Source organism: Chondrus crispus, genomic scaffold (genome assembly GCF_000350225.1).
Source record: "Chondrus crispus Stackhouse genomic scaffold, scaffold_164, whole genome shotgun sequence".
Taxonomy (NCBI): Eukaryota; Rhodophyta; class Florideophyceae; order Gigartinales; family Gigartinaceae; genus Chondrus; species Chondrus crispus.
In genome coordinates this window covers 12,575-33,052 of record NW_005179032.1, presented here as the reverse complement: position 1 = coordinate 33,052, position 20,478 = coordinate 12,575, and the positions used below count along the sequence as shown (strand labels likewise).

At 52.7% G+C, this 20,478-nt stretch overlaps 2 protein-coding genes across 2 annotated transcripts; one reads left to right on the top strand and one right to left on the bottom strand.

Annotated features, from left to right (window-relative positions):
• Positions 1-870: 870 nt before the first annotated feature.
• CHC_T00002958001 (hypothetical protein) lies at positions 871-1,876 on the bottom strand. Its single transcript, XM_005714022.1, has 3 exons — positions 1,823-1,876; positions 1,389-1,753; positions 871-1,240 (listed from the first exon to the last, which is right to left on the bottom strand). Exons 1-3 carry the CDS (start codon positions 1,874-1,876, stop codon positions 871-873), a joined length of 789 nt encoding a protein of 262 aa, XP_005714079.1.
• A 14,590-nt stretch (positions 1,877-16,466) lies between these two features.
• On the top strand, positions 16,467-17,819 carry CHC_T00002957001 (hypothetical protein). Its single transcript, XM_005714021.1, has 3 exons — positions 16,467-16,826; positions 16,878-17,385; positions 17,473-17,819. Exons 1-3 carry the CDS (start codon positions 16,467-16,469, stop codon positions 17,817-17,819), a joined length of 1,215 nt encoding a protein of 404 aa, XP_005714078.1.
• The last annotated feature ends 2,659 nt before the right edge of the window (positions 17,820-20,478 follow it).

The window sequence follows — 20,478 nt, the reverse complement described above, 5'->3', positions numbered from 1 at the left end:
CCGTTTCTCGATGTTCCGAGCCCTTTATCTTCGATCTAGTACCATGATCTCCAGTCTGATTGTTCGACGAAGCGTGCCCATTCAACACTCCCAAAATATCAGCCGCTTCGCCAGTTTCCGGAAGCTCGAGAGCTGGGGTTTCTTCTGCTTCCATAAGTGCGGCCGCATCTGCATCCCCATCGAGATCGCATCCTGGTCGTGTATGAACGTCATGGAACAGGGCTGCCAGGTCTGGCAAGTTAGGGACGTTGTCCATCCATGTAGTGCCCATCGTACGACGTCTCTTTCTTCGACCTGACATATGAGGAACGGTGGTGCTGTCGTCCGATATTTTCGTGTGGATTATGGTGTTGGAAGAAGTGAGAGTGTAGGATGTTGTTGAAGGAACAGTGCGCAGGGGTCCCCAGGCCTGGCGGTTTAGATTTTGCACACCAAATAATTACATTACAAGTGGCGGTCTGCTAGTGTCTATCCGACCGTGAGGACAAAATTTTAGGACAAAGGGATTTTTCTTCGAACTTCTTGCTTGTTTTTTAGTTCTGATTTGACTACTGGGTACTCCACATAGCCCTTGACACAATCAGCATAAATCTTTTGTTGTGGAGACAAGTTCTACCTCTAAAAGTGAAGCAGAACCTGGAAATCTTCACTGTAAGCAGTTTTTCTTTGTAGTACGAAATTGAAAATGGCTTCTTCGTGATTTACAAGGTATTTCATTGACAACCCCACCGTTCAAGTGCGATATGGCTGTCTTGAAGTATTCTTTCAGAAGAATTCGTGTCGGCTAAATGATGAAAAATTATTAAATTTGTCGGATCTGTTGAGGTATGATAAGCTTGGTCGGTCGGATACACACTACAGTACAGGGTATTAACTCTGCATTTCTCTGTCCAGCATGAGTTGCCCACCCCGCTCACCGATTTCCTCCCGACCGTCTTCGACGCCGCCCGCACACACGCTTCCGCTGAGACGGAGATCTCTGCCCTCGACGCCATCAAGATCGCACCCATCCCCGTCTCCCCGCGCTCGCTCGAGGCCGCCTTGCGCCTGCTCGCCGCCTTCGTCCCGTCCCACAGTCCCAATATCGGCAATGGTATAGGGATGGTTTCTGATAAAGTTGCCGCCAAAGTATATGCGATCCAAGTTGTGCACACGGGCGTTCAGGTAGGCGATCTGGCCAATATTGTAGGAAACCATTCTCAGTAATGACAGGGCTATGTCCTGCTGGCGAAAAGTGGCGCTGAGATCCTTGGCGGTTACGGGGGCTGCGCGCGGGCATGAGAGCGCGGAGGATATCGCCGATGCAAGGCACGGCTTCAAAAAATGACATCCACAAGTCGAACGAGCCCTTGACGGCACGGGAGAAGCGGTCCTTCAAGTTATGCCACGAGAAGTTGGGAAGCTCGGGAGGGTCGATAAGCATAGTGGCCTTGCCGAACGAGGCGGCGATGACGCTGGAGTCGAGACCGAGGTTCGAGTACGCACCGCCATAAATATCACCGACAAGCATATCAACGTTTGCGTTGTCGCCGTCATGGGTGAGGCGGATGACATCATCAAAGGTGGCGCAGTCAAGCAGCATGCGCGCAAGTCCCCAAAATGTGCCGCCGCCTAGCGATGAGCCGCTGACACGCTCAAACTGGCCGTGACCAGTGACTTTGACGATGGAGACACCTGAGCCGATGTTGACGAGCAGATAAGGGAAGGGATGGCGGGTGGTGTCGACAAACTTGCGGGCAAAATCCGGGGCTGGCTCATGGACGGAATCGGATGGGGCAATGGTATGGGCGGGCTGTTTGTGTGGCGGGATGTACGCGTAGACCTCCTCCTTGACTGTGGTAAGGAGGAAGTTGAGGCCCGCAACGGTGCAGGACATCTCGTCGAGACGTGCGAGCGTGACGCCGATCTCATCGAAAAAGGTGGATGCATACTTGTACGAGCCGCCGCCAGTGGCGCGGATGAGTGTGTGTGCGCCGGTGGAAGGGTGGCTGTCGTTGGCCCAATGGGAGCGGATGAAGCGAAGGAGCTGGTGGATGTTGCATGTCTCGAAGGCGAAGAAATGCAAGACGCCATTGAGTTCCGGGACATTGACGGAGAGGGCGGAGGCGACATTACCGTCGACGCGATGGATGAGGAGGGGGACGGTGGAATGGAGGGTGCCGAAGGGTTGGAGGTAGATGATTTTGGCGAGCGAGCCGCCGATGTCGAGGGCGAGGGCGGTGGATTCGGCGAGCAAGTTGACTTTGGAGAGGACGGCGAGGGCGGTGTCGACTTGGACGAGCTCCTCGGGTTGGGAAGTGGGGTTGGGGGAAGGGGAAGAAGGGGCGGAGGTCGGGGCCATAGATGCTGGAGCCATAGTGGATGGACTGCGTCGACGGGCCGGGGGAGGAGCGGGTGTGGCGGGTGCGGGATTTGGTTAAGGAGCGGGAATGCGGGGGGAACGCGTGTGAAGATGATGTACACAATCAAAACAAAAGGAGCGAGTGGACGACCCAAAGGGATTTCTTCAAAACTTGTTCAAAACTTGATCATGATCCCGATGCGGAATATGGATCCCGATTTACATTAGTGAGCTTACGCAAACCGGATTCTGCAGATTTCTGCAAACAATTCTGCAAAAAACCTTACACTGAAATTGCATATACAAAATTCTGCAATCAAGTCGTGACAAAAATTGCCGAAATGTGAGTTTTTAGTGAAGAGAATTTCAGCATGGTTGTGAGAAATGATAGGGGCAAGTGTCGTGTAATTGGCGGTAGTTTGATAGGATACATGCATGATACACAGCGATACAAGATTACCAATTCGTTGCCGCCACCGCTTGTGTCACCCTTACCCTCCTCGCCTTGTCCGACTTAACAACCCCTACCAGTTCCTTGAGCGCCTCCATCGGATTCCGCTCTCCGCCAAACACAACCGTCCCTCCCACCTTCCCCGCCTCCAGTATCTCTGCGGTCTCCCTAGCCGCCTCCACCCTCAATTCTGTCCTCACGTGCGACAACCCGGCGTTCAACGTCGCCGCCATTAACCTTGCAAACGGCCTCACCTTCCTCATCTCCTTACGCATCTCACACTCGTCTCCCTCCCGGCCTTCCTCACGCCGGTCGCCTCATCGCACAGCGCGTCCAACCGACGCGAACTGCACGCGGGCCATGGCCCAACGGGAGGCCGGGTGGAGCGACGAGCTCGCCGACCCGCTCGCGCACACTCTCCCCACGGGAGAGCCGCGTGGTGCAGGCGCAGACCAGTTTCAACAGCTCAGGACGTGTCTCGCAGACTTTGCGCAGGAGTCGCACGACAGGCTCACAGCGCACGAACGGCGCGCCCAGGAGCTGCTTCGTCGCATCGGCGAGGCGGAAAACGGCGGGCCCATGTGAGAGACGCGCTGGAAGTGGGGAGATAGCGCCTTGTAGAACTCGACGCTAGCGAGCTGTTGCATCGCGCTTGGGGTAGAGTCGGGTGCCATTGTGTAAATTGTACCCTGCCTGACAGCGCCGTTGATTTTCTGCACGGTGAGACGGCGAGGGAGACGGCGGGAGGGGCTGCCGCAAATGGCGGGCGGGACGAAGCGGAAGCGCGGAGTGGGCGAGGGACAGTGCTACACGAGCGCGATGGCGTTACCAGCACTGGAAAGCGCGGTCTGACACGGGCGCAAAGGTGGCAAGCGGGAGCGAACCGTTCTGGGAGTTGACCGTCTGGTCGGGAGCGGGAGGCACTTCGTGATGGAGGTCTAGATTAGCGGGGAATGCTACGACGCGGGCTGCTGCGGTTACCCGCGAGAGGGAGGGAGGAAGCGGGCGGTGGCGTGGGGGAGCCGCCCGCAACCTGAAACGCACACAAACTCTCGGCAAACATGTAATCTTGATAGTCCTTGATACAGTAGCATGTGCCATTTTCATTGCCAAATCAAGAGTTGCTGTGGTGTGACAGAATGCGGAGTCGTGTAGATCGTCTGCAAACAGAATTGCAGAACGCGACTTGCGAAGGGACTTTTTAACGTCTCACCAAAGCTGTGCGATGGTCCTTTTGCCTCCCCCGCCCCATCGTGCAATCGACGGCTACCTCGATCGCCGTCGTTGCGACGATGGTACCACTCTACAGTGTCTAGTTGTACTGCATGCCCTTTTCGTCTAATACTCCCATGTTTGAAAGTCTACGTTTGGCGTAAACGTTTTAGAAAAGTGTTCACAAATTTTTCAGAAATGGGTTTCGGCAATTGATGATGCAGAATTTCTGCATTTGTATTGCTGAAATTCTCGTTTGCGTAAGCTCTGTATTATGGACGTGTATGATCGCGAAGGAGGATCCCCACTCCATTTTCCAGCCGGGCCCGCTCGCTGTATCCACCGACATGGAGGCACCATCTACCATAACAACCCCAAGAGTAGGGTTCAGTTGTGTCGTGCCAATGTACTGTCACAAGACATGACATAATTGCCTTACCGGTAAGTCTTCTCGTGCGGCACTGAGGTATGGAAAGGTAGATGCTGTAGGGTACCAAATGATCTTACAAAGCTTTTGATCGAAGACGCTTTGCCGCACAGTATACTTCTGAGGCCTTCTGCCACGGATCCTGCTGCAGTGTAAAAACAGTCAAAACTATAAAGCACTGGACGTTTATCAATCAATCGCAGCTCAATTTGCAAGCCTTGAACTGTGTTGCAGGGGAACATCGTTTCTAGAAACGCGTTAGTAATGCAGGCTGCACGGTTGGAACACGTTCCAACCGTGCAATTTTAGAACAGAGAGACTCGTCCGTCCTATGTGAGACTAATCGCAGTTGTGGACACTTCACTAAACTTGTTGTTGGCAGTGTAGTCGTAGACACCTGCCAAACATCCCTCCACCTCCAAACCAAGACATGCTCCTGATTTTATGCCTGCGCGGAAGTCACTCTCATATGAAGGCGTCCTCGTGTTCCGCCTCTCGCCTTAGCTGCCTCTCAACTTGGAAATCAGACTCCCGCTTGACGCTTTCGCGGGTAGATAAACTATAACCGTTCTTGTGGCACTATGCCGCGCGTTAGTCAGAGAGAGATAGATGGGCGAAGCACTAAGATGCAAGAGCTATGGTTCGAGCAACCGAAAGTATCTGAAACCTCAAAGCAAAGAATTTCATTATCGTCTTGGACGTGACTTCAAAGCAGTGATGCGGCTCGTCTGGTGTCCATTTTCCACACGTGGATGGCCACACTATGCAGCTTCAAAGTGTTGGTGCGCACCAGTACAATATCAGCCTGGATCTAGTAGAAACTAACAGATATCCGTCCTATACTATATTTTACATTAAAAATGGCTCATCAAGCTAGACCAGCGGTAGGTTTGATACGATCAGAAAAGTGTGCTGCGCGCGCGCCAAAAAATCTAAAACAAATTTCGAACCACTAAATCTACCGGGCCATTCTAAGAAATCATTTCAGATATTGAAAATCTGACCTCGTAGTGTGGTATCGCCTCTCATTTGGTTGTGTTCACCGACGCTAATTCCAATCTTCTTCTCGAGCAGGCCAGCCAATTTTCGTATCTCCTTATCGGCAGGTTGTAGTGCAATGCGCCTGTCGGGCAGAGACCGCGGTCCGATGGTCCAGCAAAAACAACAACAGCAACAAAAAGAAGAACTGCCGATGGCACAGCGCTACGGAGTGTCCGACTCTCCCTTCTCCGTTTAAAAGAGCTTGCGACTCGTAGTAGCTCGGATCCCTGATGGAGGGGCACAGAGAAATAGCCCGGCCCGGGATCGGTGTGGTAGAGACTTGCAAAGAGATCTGCTCGACGAGTGTGGAGTGGGGCGCGTACGTAGGTACCCCGGTTCCACTGGGTTGTAAAGCCAATGCTCGTTGAGCTTCTTGGACACCTTTTAACGCGACAAGGCCTTCAACGGGGGCGTCGCAACGCAGCCCGACGGGATGAAATGAAAGTAGCAGCGCTACGTCAACCGTGCCGCCCGATGGCTCGAAACACCTACACCGGTTCGGTCGCAACCGACACCGATGGTACCAACACTGGCTCGTAATACGACGGAGCCCTTCGAGGGAGACGTCGTTACAACATTCTCCGTTGGAAAAAGGGTCACAGTAGCAGCGCTACGTCAACTGTGTCGCCCGACGGCAAAGACACCTACACCGGTTCGGTCGCAACCGAGGCCGATGGCACCAACACAAGATAAGGGAAAAATAGGTAGAATTGGAGATAGAAAAGGATAAGGAAATAAAAGAAAGAGAAAAGGGAACCCCGAGCAATAGAGGATGCCGTAGGCTTAGGTAAAATGGAGCGTCTTGATAGAGACGGACTTCGACCAAGGCGACATTCAACTCCGGCAACTCGGGTTACCTTTACTGACTTGGTGGTCACAGGGCTAAGGTATATATCGCCCCGCCGGAGCCACTACAGTGGCTCGCGGCGCTAGATCCTAGATCTAATCTAGTGTCAGCAAAATTAATGCCAACTAATTAACTAAATAAAATAAAACAATTAAAAATTAAAACTGTGCAGTTATTCACACGTGTGTCCCCCGACCCGGACTACTTTTCATATCCAAATATTTTCCTTTCTTTTCACCCCCCTGTAGAGCCTATTATTGCACTACATATCCCCCTTCTGAGCGCCCTTGCGCAACGCGCCGCTCTGCGGAGTCTCCTAAGTGTTTCATCCCTTTTCGACAGACCGTCGCCGCGTGCGCAAGGGTAAGACGAAAACCAACTGGTGCCATCGACCTGCGATCCATCGACTCACATGCCTTATCCTCAATCGGAGCGAACGGGCTGGAACACTGACCTTGATCCACATGAGATGAGCTTCTCATACAAGCTTTGCGCACCCCGTCTCGGCCCTTCCTTGTTGCAAGCGGGCCTCTTCCTGCGCTACATGCATCCGCCATCTCCTTACATCGCGAAATTGTGCGTCAGATCAGGCACCTGCAACCCTTATCATACTGCGATTCCACCAATCCAACTCTTTCCATCTACTTTTCACACCTTTCCGTTGACTCGTCCTTGCCGCGGGTGTTTGTTTTCCGCCGGGTTCAGGGCCCCTTCGCCTTTTGATCTGATCCGAAGGGACATAACTAGTTTCGTCAAATGTCCCGTGATTGGTACGCGCAAATATTTCCGACTCCCTTCCGCCACTCCAGGCGTACGCAAATCCAACGACCGCACCGCTCGAATCGATTGCCCCTTTGTTCAAAGTAGCTTGAGTCTTGAACGTCTCTAACAAGCTCTCACCCGCTCTAGGTAGACATGGACGTAATGGCAGCAGCCCTGGCCTGTGCGCAAACCCCTCCATATCCAACAAGAAACTCTCCACGCTCTTGACATGCCGTTTGTGCTCTGGCCTACTGTAAAGCTAAAAGCAGATACCCACCACGTTTTCATCGCGAAATAGTGCACTCACCCGCGAGGCTCTCCTCACCCAATTCTATTACCGGTAACGCTTCGTCTTCAGCCGTTCCAGTTCTCCCTGTCTACTGAAACGAGACATCGGTCACATCTTTCCCGGCTGCCTCCCGTTGCCACACAGCCTTCATCAACAAAAAACCTTGATCAGCCACCGCGCACTAACAAGCAAACAGCTCAGCTCTGCCAAGCAGTCCACAACTATTTTCGAAAAAATATCCCTTGTCCGCCCCGCTACCCTCGAGACCTTGATCGTCAACAACAACGTTGACCACAGTCATTTCTTCCTGTAGCTGTCAGCCAGCTTCCGACACCACCTTTGGTTCCAGCTAGGGCCTCCACCCGCGGTCGTCTTCGTAGACTGCGAAATCCTGCGTAAGATCATGAGGACTTACGACTTGGCCTTTCCTGTTCGCCAAATCTCGAAAGTCAACCGACCCCACACTGTTCATATGCGTCGCATACTTTCTTGCGATGCTAGCATCACCTTTTCCCCATGAATCCCTCAACACTGCCAGAGGGATCATATCCGGTTTGTTCATGACACGCAATGCGCGGTGCGTATCCGCGAAAGACGAAGACCTTTTGCTGCCACGGGCGTCCAGAACCTGTACAGACGAGCGAAGCTTTGCGTAGAGCGATTCGTACTCGTCCCTTGCTTCCTGTGCGCCGATTTCCCCCTGTCCCTCTGGTCTCTTTGAGCGTTTTCAGGTACCACCTTCACAACTCCGGTATATTTCCGGTGCGACCCTCTCTTGATTTTTCTTTTTGACAATGACTCCTGCTACGTGCGGAGACAGTGGTAGTTCCACACACATGAATCAGCACGTCGTACGCATCACGCTGTTTTCTCGGTTCAAAATTAACTTGCTGGCCCAGCTCTGTCGATGTCGGATCTCTTGTGGGGTACCAAACCTTGCCGGTTAGCTCACCATTTCGCGCCGCGATGCTGGCAGCGTGGGAGAGTTTTAGCAAGATCCTCTCGTCATTTCTGTTGCGCGACCATATGTCATCGAAAATGAACCGGCTTCGACGACCTGCAACCCAACTTTGAACCACTGTTAGCACCTCCTCCAGCTCGGTCAGATTGGACAGCTTGTCCTCTCCTTCACGTCCCCTAGAGATGCAGACAGCATGGCAGAATCGTTGCTTCAGCTCTGCCTCTCTGGCGTCTTGCCTTAGAGTCGAAAAATACCCCCCGTTCGTAACGCGCGTGGCAACTTCTCTACAATGTGCAATTGCTCGTAGGGCGCATGTTTTTCGGACGCCGCCTCGTCCCAAAAAATACTCAGCGTCCCGTGCGCTCGACTGCGACACTCTTTCCTTAAAATCGAATAAAATTCCGAGTGGTGTCCTGTGTTCCCCTCCGGCTGCGCGACACTTGTCGATCTTCACGGGGTGTTGTTGAGGTGTACTCGGAGGCGTCCGTAAGTAACATTTCCCAAATCACACTCCGGAGTATCTAGTAGCTCATTCGAGGTCTTGTCCGACGGCAAATATTCGTCCTCCGGACTCTCCCCGTGAGTCATGTCACGTCTCTTCATCCTTGCGAGGTACGCTCCTTCCATGCCTCCGACACTCGTTCCTACCACGCCTTCGGCCTTGTCGCATCTCGCATCATCCACTTCCTCCCGCTTCGCCTCGCCCGCGCGCCCGTGCACATTAACTGCCTCTTTCCCACAACTCCTTCCTCGACCCCCCCTCGATCCTGGGGTTACTCCTTGGTCTCCATTTTTCCTCCTCTTATTCGCGGCAGGCGTCCTCTTTCAGTTCTGTCGTCGACAGCTACACGGGCGACAGTATTTCTCTGTTTCTCTCCATCCTCTGAGCTCCTCGCCGCGATCCTCTCTTAGCCTCTCGCACGGCTGCTTCAGCCTCGACGTCATTTTTTCATTCTCCCCGCTCTGGCAGAGCCACAGGGCTGCTGCTCCCTTTTGGGGACTTTGCGTACGACGTCGCATCAAAGCACCCCCTTCGCCTGCGTATACCCCTCGACATATCACCTTCGGCGTCTTATCACCTACGGCAGTACCGTCTGCCTTCATCGCGTCACGGAAGTTCCACATAGGGTCCATCCCTCTTTTTCCTGCTCGCCGGCCCTTCTCATACAGCGTTTGAGTACGCCTCCATTTCGCAGCCTGAGGCTCTCGTCCATTTTTCTGACGTAATCCCGACGAGGTCCTCGTCTTCGCTTGGTTAGCTTTCACCGACCCGAACCCCCCTCCCATTCGTCTCTCGTAGCTGTAGATCAACCACATCCATTTTCCACACCTTGTCCCTCGGTTCGAAGGTAACCCGTTCGTCAATTCTAACGCATCCGCTTATCGTTTAGGGAGTACAGTAGTCTGCCCTTGGCGACCCTTATCACCGACAGTGAACAGGGTTGGGCGGTGTACATTCTCCTTAGTCTTCCTCGCCCTACGCAACGTTTTCCCTGGGATCCCCATCGAAAAAATTCAATAGTCTCCTTGACAACGCCAGTCCCTATACGTCAATAAAAAAATGCGACAGACGCATCCGGTCTCGGTGAGGGCTGTTGCCCTTGGTACCAATTACCACAGAATGCGATCCTCGTTTTCGGCATGCGATCGCGTATTACAGAACCCCAGCCTTCTCCCGTGTACCTCTTGGTCTACAGTGCCGAACCTTGAGTGCTCACTGAAAACAAGCGTGGGGGCTTTTCTCGTCACGGCGCTTCGCGTACTTCATCGATTATCACTTCCGTCTTCCTCGGGCGTTTGCGAGTTTCCCTTCTTTTCTCTCTACGAGAATCTTCGTTCTCTGTTTGGCGAGTGCCCTCCCCCTTTCTTTTTCAGAATGGCGCGGTTCGTGCGTCCGAGTCGGAATCTCGACACTCATTCGTCCTCCTGATCGTGGGGAGTCCCCAATTTCCTTCACCATCGTCCTTTCTCCGACCGATTACAACTTATGCTCCCCCTTTATTTGTCGCCCTGTCTCTTCCTCCTCTTCTCCTTTTCGCTACTTTCTAAATTCTAACTAAAGTTCCATCTTGTCACTACGAACGAGGATCCATTTTTTTCTTTGTTGTAAGTTATTGATAACGTCCACCTTTCCTCGCTGGTCGGTTGACAACAGGCCTACGCCTTGACCGGCGCAGCTTCATTTTGCGATGCGAATTGTTACTGACGACTCGCCATACCGTCGGCATGTGCGTATGGGTTTGCAAGCCGTTCTCTCGATCCTCTGTTGATCTCGATTGTCGCAACGCCTGGGCTCGTTATGCCGTCGGCATCGTGGCCCGGGCTTCTCCTCTCCCTTAGGGTTTCTCTGTTCCATGTAGGTCCTCCGAACTTTTGTTTCGAGGACTGCGTCCTCGACACCAAAAAAAGAAAAAGTAAACAAAACAGAAACGAAAGCGGGGTTATACTGATAAACGCATAAGTAGGTCGCGCGTGATAAAATGCGTTCGCGAGTGTGTCGATCACAACCGTCTGACCAACAGGTGTAGTGCAATGCGCCTGTCGTGTTCTTCTGACATTACGCACGACCCTTCCGGAATGACCGACCTAGGTGCGTCTCGGAAAGGGAAAACAAACATAAAAAAAAACAAAAAAAAACGAAACAGAATAGTTAAGAAGGTAAAAACATAGGAAACTGGTTGCGGCTCGCGTCTTCTTTTCGCTTTCCATCATCACATTTCGTATGGAGCTCATCCTGGTCTCGCCCGTGCGACTTGCGGCGGGAGGGGCAGTTTCTTCCTCCGGAAATACGTGACGGCCGCACTGCGGGGTAATTGCTCAATGGGCTCCCAAGTCGCGTCCTCGGGCGTATAGCCGTACCATTCCACCTTGAGAATCAAATTACCATTTTGATAATCGTGGTCGGCGACCCGATCGATTACGTATTCCGTATTTTCCGTTTCCTCTCCTTTCTCTGAACTGTGCCCTTCCCCCTCCTGAAGATCTTCCAACTCGTCCTCTTCTCTGGACTTTCCGAAATCGCGTAGGTCCGGAGATGTCTCCGCTGTCGGCGCTTGACTAATTAGATTGTCCTGGTCCCCTGACGTAGGCGCACGGGTGTGAGGACATTCCTCGTCCTCCATTACCTCTCCTTCTTCGTTGAGCTCCGGCGCTCCCAAGAACTGTAGCGCTTGACGTAGGCCAGTTATCGGCGCGTAGTCCATCGGGCTTGGGGCTAACTCCACCCTGTCCCGCGATACGCGTTCCTCCTGATCGCCAATGGCAATGACTACCGTATGTTGATCCGATCTTTTAACCTGATAAGGTCCTGTAGCGACTTGTGCCAGCTTGTGTTTCGGTTCGCTAGCTGTGTCCTGCTCCTTCCGGAGGAACACGTAGGACCCCGGTGGGATCTCATATTGCGGTTTGCGAAGGCGTGCGTCGAAATTTCGCTTGTACCGGGCCTGTTCCTTCCGCAAACTCCTATCGGCGCCTCGCACTAGGCTCTCCAACCACGACTGCCATTTCAGGTAGTATGCTCGTGACGAGCTGAAATTCTCCAATGTTGGTTGCGCTTGTAACGCAATGTTTCTCGGCGCCCGAGCCAACACCAGCTCGAAGGGCGCAATGTTCGTAGTTCGATGAACTTGTGTGTTGTAGGCGAACGTCACAGCGTCGCTAAATAAGTCCCAGTCCTTGGGGTGCTCTCCAACGTATTTTCGCAACGCGGAAGTCAGCGTGCGGTTAAACCTCTCAACTTGGCCGTTGGCTTGCGGGTGGTACGTAGTCGTGAACACATTGCCGATGCCGAGAATTCGACAGACGTTCTGAAAGAACCGGGCCGTGAACTGTGTTCCATTGTCGGACAGCAGCTTGACCGGCGGTCCGTACACGAATACTCAATGGTGAACGAAGGCTTGTGCGATGTGCGCAGCTGATATCTTCTTCAACGGTACGGTTCGTACCAGTTTCGAGTATCGATCGCTGATCACGAGAATATACCGATTTCCTCGCTTAGTTGTAATTAGCTCGCCGAGGATGTCGATGGCGACAAATTTCAGCGGCGCTTTGGGCGTGAACAGCTTCATTTCCTTCCTGTTTTTTCTTAACTTCACCCTTTCCCGCGCACATGCGGAGCAAATCTTCGCGACTGCATAGCAGTCTAGGGCCATCGTAGGCCAATAAAAGTACCTTCTCAAAGTCTTGTAAAGTTTCCTGCCTCCCGGGTGGCCTGCCAATTTTGCGTAGTGGCTCAACCCTAGGACGCGGTCCCTTAACGATTGTAGTATTACCACTTGTACAAACTCTGCCGCGGTACGGCATAGAGTTCCGTCGAGTTCCTCGGTCTCCGTGCTGAACGTTCTCACCGTTCCGGCGTCCATTTCTTCCTTGATGCGGTTGCAGAAGGGGTCGACGGCTTGCTCGCGAATGAGCTCCTCCGGAGTGACAGCGTGGAATTGATCGAGGCGATCAGGGGCGGTCCCCCCCTCAAGAGCGGGGATGTCGTCTGCCGCCTCAATACTTTCCTCGTCCTCCACTGTACCCTCGGCCGGTTCGGCCATAAAGCAAGGGATTTCGTCGTCGATTTCGTGGACGGTTTCTCCTGCGGTTCGCAACCTTGACAAAGCGTCCGCCTGGCTGTTAGCCTTTCCCTTTTTGTACTTGATTTCAAAATCGAATTCCGAGAGGCGTAGCCTCCATCGGATTAATCTCCCGCTGGGGTCGGTTACGTTCATCAACCACCTCAATGAGGCATGGTCGGTATGCACGACGAAGTGCTCGCCATATAGATATGGTCTTAAAGTCTGTACGGCCCAAATTACCGCTAGACATTCTTTTTCTGATACAGAATTGTTTCTCTCGGCTGCGGCTAACGTTCTTGAAAAGAACCCGATGGGTTTGCGTTGCGCATCCGGGTGTGTTTGAAATAGTGCAGCGCCTATTTAGTAGTCGCTTGCATCGGTATCTACCGAGTAGGGTAGGTCCTTCTTCGGCAGCGCCAACACCGGCGGTGCCAAGATGGCGTCCTTGAGCTTATGAAAAGCTTTCTTGCACGGTTCGTCGAATCCTTCCAACTGGACCGGTTTTCCTTTCTTCAACAGTTGATTGAGCGGATGCGCGATTTTCGCATAATGCGGAACGAATCTGCGGTAGACATTACAAAGTCCCAAGAAGCTCCGGAGCTGGGTCTGCGTTTGAGGGTACCTCACTTGTTCCAATGCGACGGTTCGCGCATCGTCCACTTCCAATGTACCTGGCCGAACGACATGGCCCAGGTACTTGATCTTTTCGACGAAAAATTCACACTTGCGAAGCTTGAGCTTCACACCTGCCTTCTCCAATACAGAAAGTATTTCATCCACGTGCACGATGTGCTCCTCCTACGACTTGCTAAAAATTATTAGGGGAAGAGGACGTATATACTATAGATTAGGGCATTAGGTGCTTAGGGGTGGTTAGGAGGGTTAGGAGTGGTGAGGAGTGGTTAGGAGATTAGGAGGGTTAGTAGCTTAGGTGCTTAGGTGTTTGGGTGGATTAGGGGGTTATGTGATTATGTGCTTATGTGCTTATGTGCTTAGGTGATTACGTGCTTATGTGATTATGTGCTGAGGAGATTACGTGCTTACGTTCTTACGTGATTACGTGATTACGTGATTATGTGATTACGTGCTTACGTGATTACGTGCTTACATGCTTAGGTGCTGAAGTGCTTACGTCCTTACGTGCTTACGTGCTTAGGTGGGGATGATGTTCTTAGGTTTACTTTTGTGTACTTATGGACTTAAGGTGCTTCGGTACTTAGGTGAGGGGGTGGGCTTAGGCTGGTGGGCTTAGGTTGGGAGGTGGGCTTAGGTTATGGTTATGGGCTGAGGGTTTTGGGCTTAGGTTGGGAAGTGGGCTTAGGTTGTTGTTGCTGGGCTTAGGCTGGTGGGCTTAGGTTGTACGGAGGGGCTTCGGCTACGGGGATGGCGACAATAAATACCTATGGGGACGGCGGTGAAATCCAATCCAGTGTAAGCAGTGCAGTTTGTGGTCCCAGTTTCCCAGTTGTCCGAGTTAGTGGCTGACAGTGTCTGTGGTTGCGAGTTCGATTCTAAGTCCGGTCCGAGTCCGATTGTGGGGGCCCTGTAAGGAGCAAGTTGACTGACTGAAGCGGGGAGTGTGCCACGTAATGACGGTGTGGTTTAGAGTAAGCTTTCTTTCTGTAAGTTGCGCAGATGTTGTTTTGTCATTAGTTTCTGACGGCGTTACGAGATTAATTTACTAATTTCTACTGTATGATCAACTGGAAACAGCGCTTGATGCGCAATTCACACCATTGCGGAAAGGGTGAAAACAAACCTGTACGGTGTGGGGTGTACTTTAATCAGCTCTTCCGCTTCAATACTCAATTTCTTCTTTTTTATTTTTTATTGTCACCCACCCACCCGCCGCTGCCGCCCCCGCCCGCTGTCCGCACATCACCCCGCACCCCACCGTCCCGTCCCGTCCCGCCCCGCCTCACCGCGCCGCGCCGCGCCCCACCCCACCCCACCCGCCCCCGTCATCGTCGTCGTCGTCGCATCGCCGTAGCCGTCGTTGCCCGTTCTCCTCATCGCTCGCTCGCCCTTCGCCTTCGCCCGCCCGCCCGCTCGCCCGCCCACCCGCCCGCCCGCGCCAGCCCTATCGTGTGAATACAATACCCCCGCCGCCGCCGCTGCCTGCCCGTGCGGGCCCCCCCCGCTCACGCCGCCTGCCGCACCGCCTTTTTCCGCACCTACAGACAGACAGACAGCGCCGCCCTCCTCCCCGATGCTACTGCTTACGCGGGCAGGCAGGCCAAATGGCACGCCCACCCCATCGCTTCTGCCCCCCTCCCCCTCGGCGCCACCCCCCCTCTCCTCTCATTCTTCTTGCGTCCCTATTTCCATCCTCCCCTCTCACTGAACTGAACTAACCAACTCTGTACTACTGTACCATTCTTCTCGCGTCCCTAATTCCGTCCCCGTCCCCGCCACCCCTCTCTCTCATTCTTCTCGCGTTCCGATTTCCGTCCTCCCCTCTCACTCAACTAACCAACTCTGTACTACTGTACCCTTCTTCAAAATTACCGCGACCTACCCCGCCGCCGCCGTCGGACGTCAGGTGCCGATGAATCGCATTTTGAAAGCAAGCACGAACAAACGAAATGCACTGCGCGTAATTCGGTTTCCTCCTCCGGTTCGGTTGTGAGCGTGGATATTTTGGGGAATGTTGTCGGGGCGCGAACGGTTGACGCCGAGAAGGAGAAAGTGGCTAAAACGCGTTAGACTTGAAGGGAAGGGAATGTCATGTCATCATAGGAGGCAGAAATCCGCAGTCGGTCATTGCATCGGAGCGGAACCTGGGGCAGCTTTATCGAGTCTCTGCGCTACGGCGTTCAAGCGGTTTCTGTTTTTTTTTGGTTTGGTTATCGCCTCAAACCCAAAACTGAACCATCCATCCATCATACTTCAACATGTCGCAGCTGGCTTTTTCGGTAGACGTGACACAGAAGAGACAGATTGTGCAACAACTGAATCATAGAAAATGAGGAACTTGTCTGAAGAAGGCAATCACCACCTGGGAATCTGTTGTCAAGGGCAGGGCTGGCTCAGAGAAGACGGGAGATGCATGACTGAGAGATGGGCGTCTAACAAGCGTGAAAATGCTCGTTTCTCCAATGCGTTGGAGAAGCAACTCTTCAGCTACAGATTGGATGAAGCGTGTGAACCGCGTGAGCGTTGGTGCGGTTACGTGTAATTGCACAGGAGCGGGTGGTCGCGTTGTTGCCTGTACAGTACTGAAAAATTTCCGATGTGTAGAGCCCGTCGTCCCGCGCCGTCGCCCTCGCCGTCGCCGTTATCGCTTTCGTCGTCGACTAACTTACTGCTCATCAATTTTTGAAGAGAAAGGAGTTTACGAGTTGGTGAGTCTGAGCTGCCACGATGACATCATCCGCACCGTCGTCCAGTGACGTCATTAGGATTATCATCTCCACGGATAACCACTTGGGCTACCTGGAAGAGGATCCTGTTCGCGGCGATGACTCCTTTCGCAGTTTTGAAGAAGTCCTGCAACTGGCCACTGCCAACAAAGTCGACATGCTCTTACTCGGCGGGGATCTATAGCACGACAACAGCCCCTCTCGCAGTACCATGTTGAAAACAATTCGTCTTCTTCGCCAGCACTGTCTGTCTTCCGACGGTGAAATCCTTCTCGAAGTGCGCTCCAACCCTGTTGCTCTCCCTGCCGCTGTCAATTCCATGGATCCCTGTGTTGCCGTTTCCCTGCCAGTATTTGTCATTCATGGAGGGCATGACCAACCCACAGTCCAAACAGGAACAGGCCGTGCACGTGCAGCCCCTACTTCCTCTCTTCATCTTCTCGCACAGGCTGGACTTGTGACATATTTCGGTCAATCGCCGTGCTCCACAAACATTGAGGTTGCCCCGATCCTCTTGCAGAAAGGACAAAAAAGGTTGGCGCTGTACGGCTTGGGAAATGTAAGTGATGAAGTACTGCGTGAGAAGGGGGTGAAATGGCTTGGTCCACAACTGCAGCAACAGCGCCATTTGCATTTGCATTTGGATGTGGAGGGATGCCATAAAGACGTTGATGAACTCAACGACCGTGTACCCTGGTTTAATGTGTTTGTGCTTCACCAGAACTGCGCTACCGGCAGATCGTCGACGAGGGGCATTCCAGGCACCCTATTGCCAGCCTGGCTTAATTACGTAGTCTTGGGGCACGAACACGAGAGCAAGCCTGACGTCAGGCGATCGAAACCAGTAATCGTGCAACCAGGCTCCACAGTTGCCACTTCACTGTCCGCGAGAGAGGCCAAGCAGAAGCATGCAATTTTACTCGAGATACACAAAGAACAACTCGTCAAGCATGTCCCCATCACACTGTACACAGTGCGAAATCTCCACGTTGAAGATATTATTCTTTCGGCACAGTCAGGGTTGTCCCAGACAGATCCGGAGGGGCTGAACAAATGTTTGGAGGATACTGTCAACGACATCATCGAGAGACAGCAGGCTTTCTTTGATCGGGTCGTAGCGATCTTTCGAGGTCGTCGTGGCGCTCCCAAAGACGTGGTGGTCCATGGAGTGCGGTATTCCCCACGTTCTTTCTATACCGAAAAACTTTGCTCCATAGTCCGGCAACCACTCATCATACTGCGAGTAGAAACAACCGGCAAATGGCAACTGCCCAATCCCACAACATTTGGTCAGACTTACATTGGTCGAGTAGCATCACCGGGAGATATGCTACAGTGTTACAGAAGCGAGAAGGAGAACAAACTGAGAAGACAAAATGCAAAGGCCCCATTCCAGAGGAAGGCATCTGCGATGGCGAGCCAAGACGAGGAGGGCCTTCCTCGCAGTCGTCGCCGCGGCGCAGAAATTGTCATCGTGATAAGTGATGAAGAGGAAAACACGCCCTTTTCCGTGGGCGTGAGCGAAGCTTTCCGTAGAAAGCCTTCGCCTGGAACAGCTGAATGACAACCAGATCGAGATTATTAAGCGACCCATCAAGCGATTGCTCTTCGCGCGTTTGCCCGCCTTTTTTGCTCGTGGAGACGACGACGACGCCGCTGCAGCTCTTTCATATCTGTCTGTCTCACTCAGTTTTCAGTCAATTTTTTACGCTGTCTTGCAGAACCGAGTTCTGAAAAGGACGAGGGAGGCGAAGGCGCACACGTTGTGGGAAATTCCCATGTCCAGTAGGACGAAAACAGCGGAGCAGAATGCGTAGCAAGTCATTTGAGAAACTGTTCTACACTACTGTACGAAACTGAGGACAACATATGTGTTGCGTGTCATGAACGGCATTGTATTGTACACGATGCCAATCACAGGCTTGCGGTATTTCGGGTACTGTTCCCGGATGTCTATAGAACAAGCGAAGCCAAAGCCCTAGTAGACCTAAAACTTTACGACGATTACTTCATTTCCAGCTCACCATCCAACCTACCTCGTTGTCCGCGCTGGCGAGCTGCACACACCGTTCGTGTGCAGTATTTTTTTGGGGAATGCTACGCAAAAAAACCGGAGATGTCATGGTCATCTCCCTTTTTCGCGTGATCCTCCACGTCGGCAGCACCAGTGGCTACGGCAAGTGCGCGGACTAGACTCCTTGCCGTGCCCACGTAATCGGTATGGTCAATACCGACGTAAGTCGAGCGCAACTGTTCGGCGCTGGTGTTCATTTGCTGCGCCATAATGTCGAGGAAAGCAGCTTCGGTGAGAGTTGGAAAGATTTTCTTTTCGCGAAACGACTTCATCATCATGGTGCCATAGCTACTTCGCAGGGTCATAACAGTGCAATCCACCAACGTAGGCTCAGAGACACTCAAAAACCGCTTGAATGTCTTGGTAATTTGGGGAGAACGCAACTCGACACCACTCTCCGAATGGACAATGAGGGGTTTGTTCGACATGTCGCTCTCGTCCAGGCGTGCGGCCTTCAAAATTTGAGGACGGACAACAGCACAGTGAAACTTAATATACGGCAATATGTACCCAGGAAAAAGAACATAGGGCATCGCCAGGCTGCGGCGAGTCTTCTCCCGCACAGTGCGCAATTCCAGAAACCCTTTAACTCTCGCCATCTCCGACATGTCAACCAGGTCGCTGTCTGAGGGAACCTACAGTTGGGTATATACTTGCGGACGCTGTCCACCGCCGGTCAGGACCAAAACGTTGATAATGTTAATGCACCATTTGTTTTTGAGGCGGCCATCTGCAAACATTGCCTCTGTGGCGGAATCCTCACCTACATCCGCCCGGAAATCGTCGAATTACGTCATGATATCGTCCAGGGACTTTCGAATTCTTTGCTTACATCTCCGAAAGTCGTCGGGCAAAAATAAAGCGGCGCGCTCTACTCTGTCATCAATCACTTGGCGATCTGTCGTCCTTTAGCGTCCCAATGCCTTTTGCAAGTTGTATATCGCGCGGAGATGTATCCGCGAACGTTCAGCATCAGCTCCCAAGATTGCGTCCCTCCCCTCAAAGTAAATTTTTGCGTGCTCCGCCACTTTCTTCAGGCAGATAACTTTCGTCATGACAGTTGTACATACAGTACGAATGCGGTAGTGCGAAACTAGTAGTTCTACTGTGCTCCGGTCGCAAATAGTCGTGAAGAGCACGCCGGACTCCCACATCGATTCAACCTCAACCTTTTGACACATGACGGCCAAGCGCAGCAACTGCCCTGCCGCCATGCACACTTGCTTCCAGGAACCATTCTTACCGCCTCCTGCAATTTTTGGCTCATACTCCAAATGGAATATTTCAGCGAGGTCGTCATTATTTTTTTCAGAGACTGGCACTGATTTGTAGGCGGGACGGCCTTTTCCAACTACTGTCTGTGTCTGGAGGGTGGCTTCCTGCGATGAGAAGAAATTCGGATCACACCGTACCAGGCTGTGGAGAGTGCAAGCCCAGGCATCTTCAGTTGACAAATCTAAAGCTCCAATTGTTCCTGACATGGGTGCGCCCTTTCTACGGCGATTGCGGCCTCCACTGACACCGACGGATCGCATTTGAGGACGCACGCACGAGACTCTTGCGGCCAAGACATCTGAATGTTGCTTCTGAACCGCCTCTATGTCAATTCGTGCCGTTTTGAACCGGGGGGGCCTTTCTGCGTGTTGTCATCGTCATTTTTGGAACACACGGGGCTGTCGTCCGCAAATAAGGGAGGGGGGGAATGGTGGCTGCACTGTGACGCAGGGCTTCTGGCTGGAGAGGTGTGACTGGAGAACACAGGTCCGGTTGACAGGAGCTCTGTGCGTGGGGTGTAACGTCCTCTGCCGTGTGTTCCACACGGTTTTTGTTTGTGGCTTTTTTGCCTTTTTGTTTTTTTTGCGAAGCTTTTTCCCTTCGGATGTGAGCTGGGCACTTTCCGATCCATTCGCAGCCTCTCTTTTGCGACCCATGTTCAAGTAATGTGCGGGATGATGGGAAAAAAGTTGGTGTGGAGACGGGCCGGAAAGTGGATCAGGGGGTGTGAGGGGGGGTGGTGGTGGTGGAACGGCGTTAAAGTACAAAGGATAAGGAGCTGCAAGTGGTAGGGCATATAGAGTACACGCGGGATTAATGCAGTGAAAGGCCGCAGAGCTGGTCGGGGTCGCCAGGGAAAAGGGCGGGCATTTTT

Coding starts and splice junctions, on each gene's coding strand:
- CHC_T00002958001 (XM_005714022.1), bottom strand. CDS start 1,876: ATGTCCTGCACCGTTGCGGGCCTCAACTTCCTCCTTACCACAGTCAAG. Junction 1,754..1,822: donor TTACCACAGTCAAGGAGGAG/GTCTACGCGTAC, acceptor TCCGTCCATGAG/CCAGCCCCGGATTTTGCCCG. Junction 1,241..1,388: donor CCCGAGCTTCCCAACTTCTC/GTGGCATAACTT, acceptor CAAGGATCTCAG/CGCCACTTTTCGCCAGCAGG.
- CHC_T00002957001 (XM_005714021.1), top strand. CDS start 16,467: ATGTTGAAAACAATTCGTCTTCTTCGCCAGCACTGTCTGTCTTCCGAC. Junction 16,827..16,877: donor TGGGAAATGTAAGTGATGAA/GTACTGCGTGAG, acceptor CTGCAGCAACAG/CGCCATTTGCATTTGCATTT. Junction 17,386..17,472: donor GGTCGTAGCGATCTTTCGAG/GTCGTCGTGGCG, acceptor TTTGCTCCATAG/TCCGGCAACCACTCATCATA.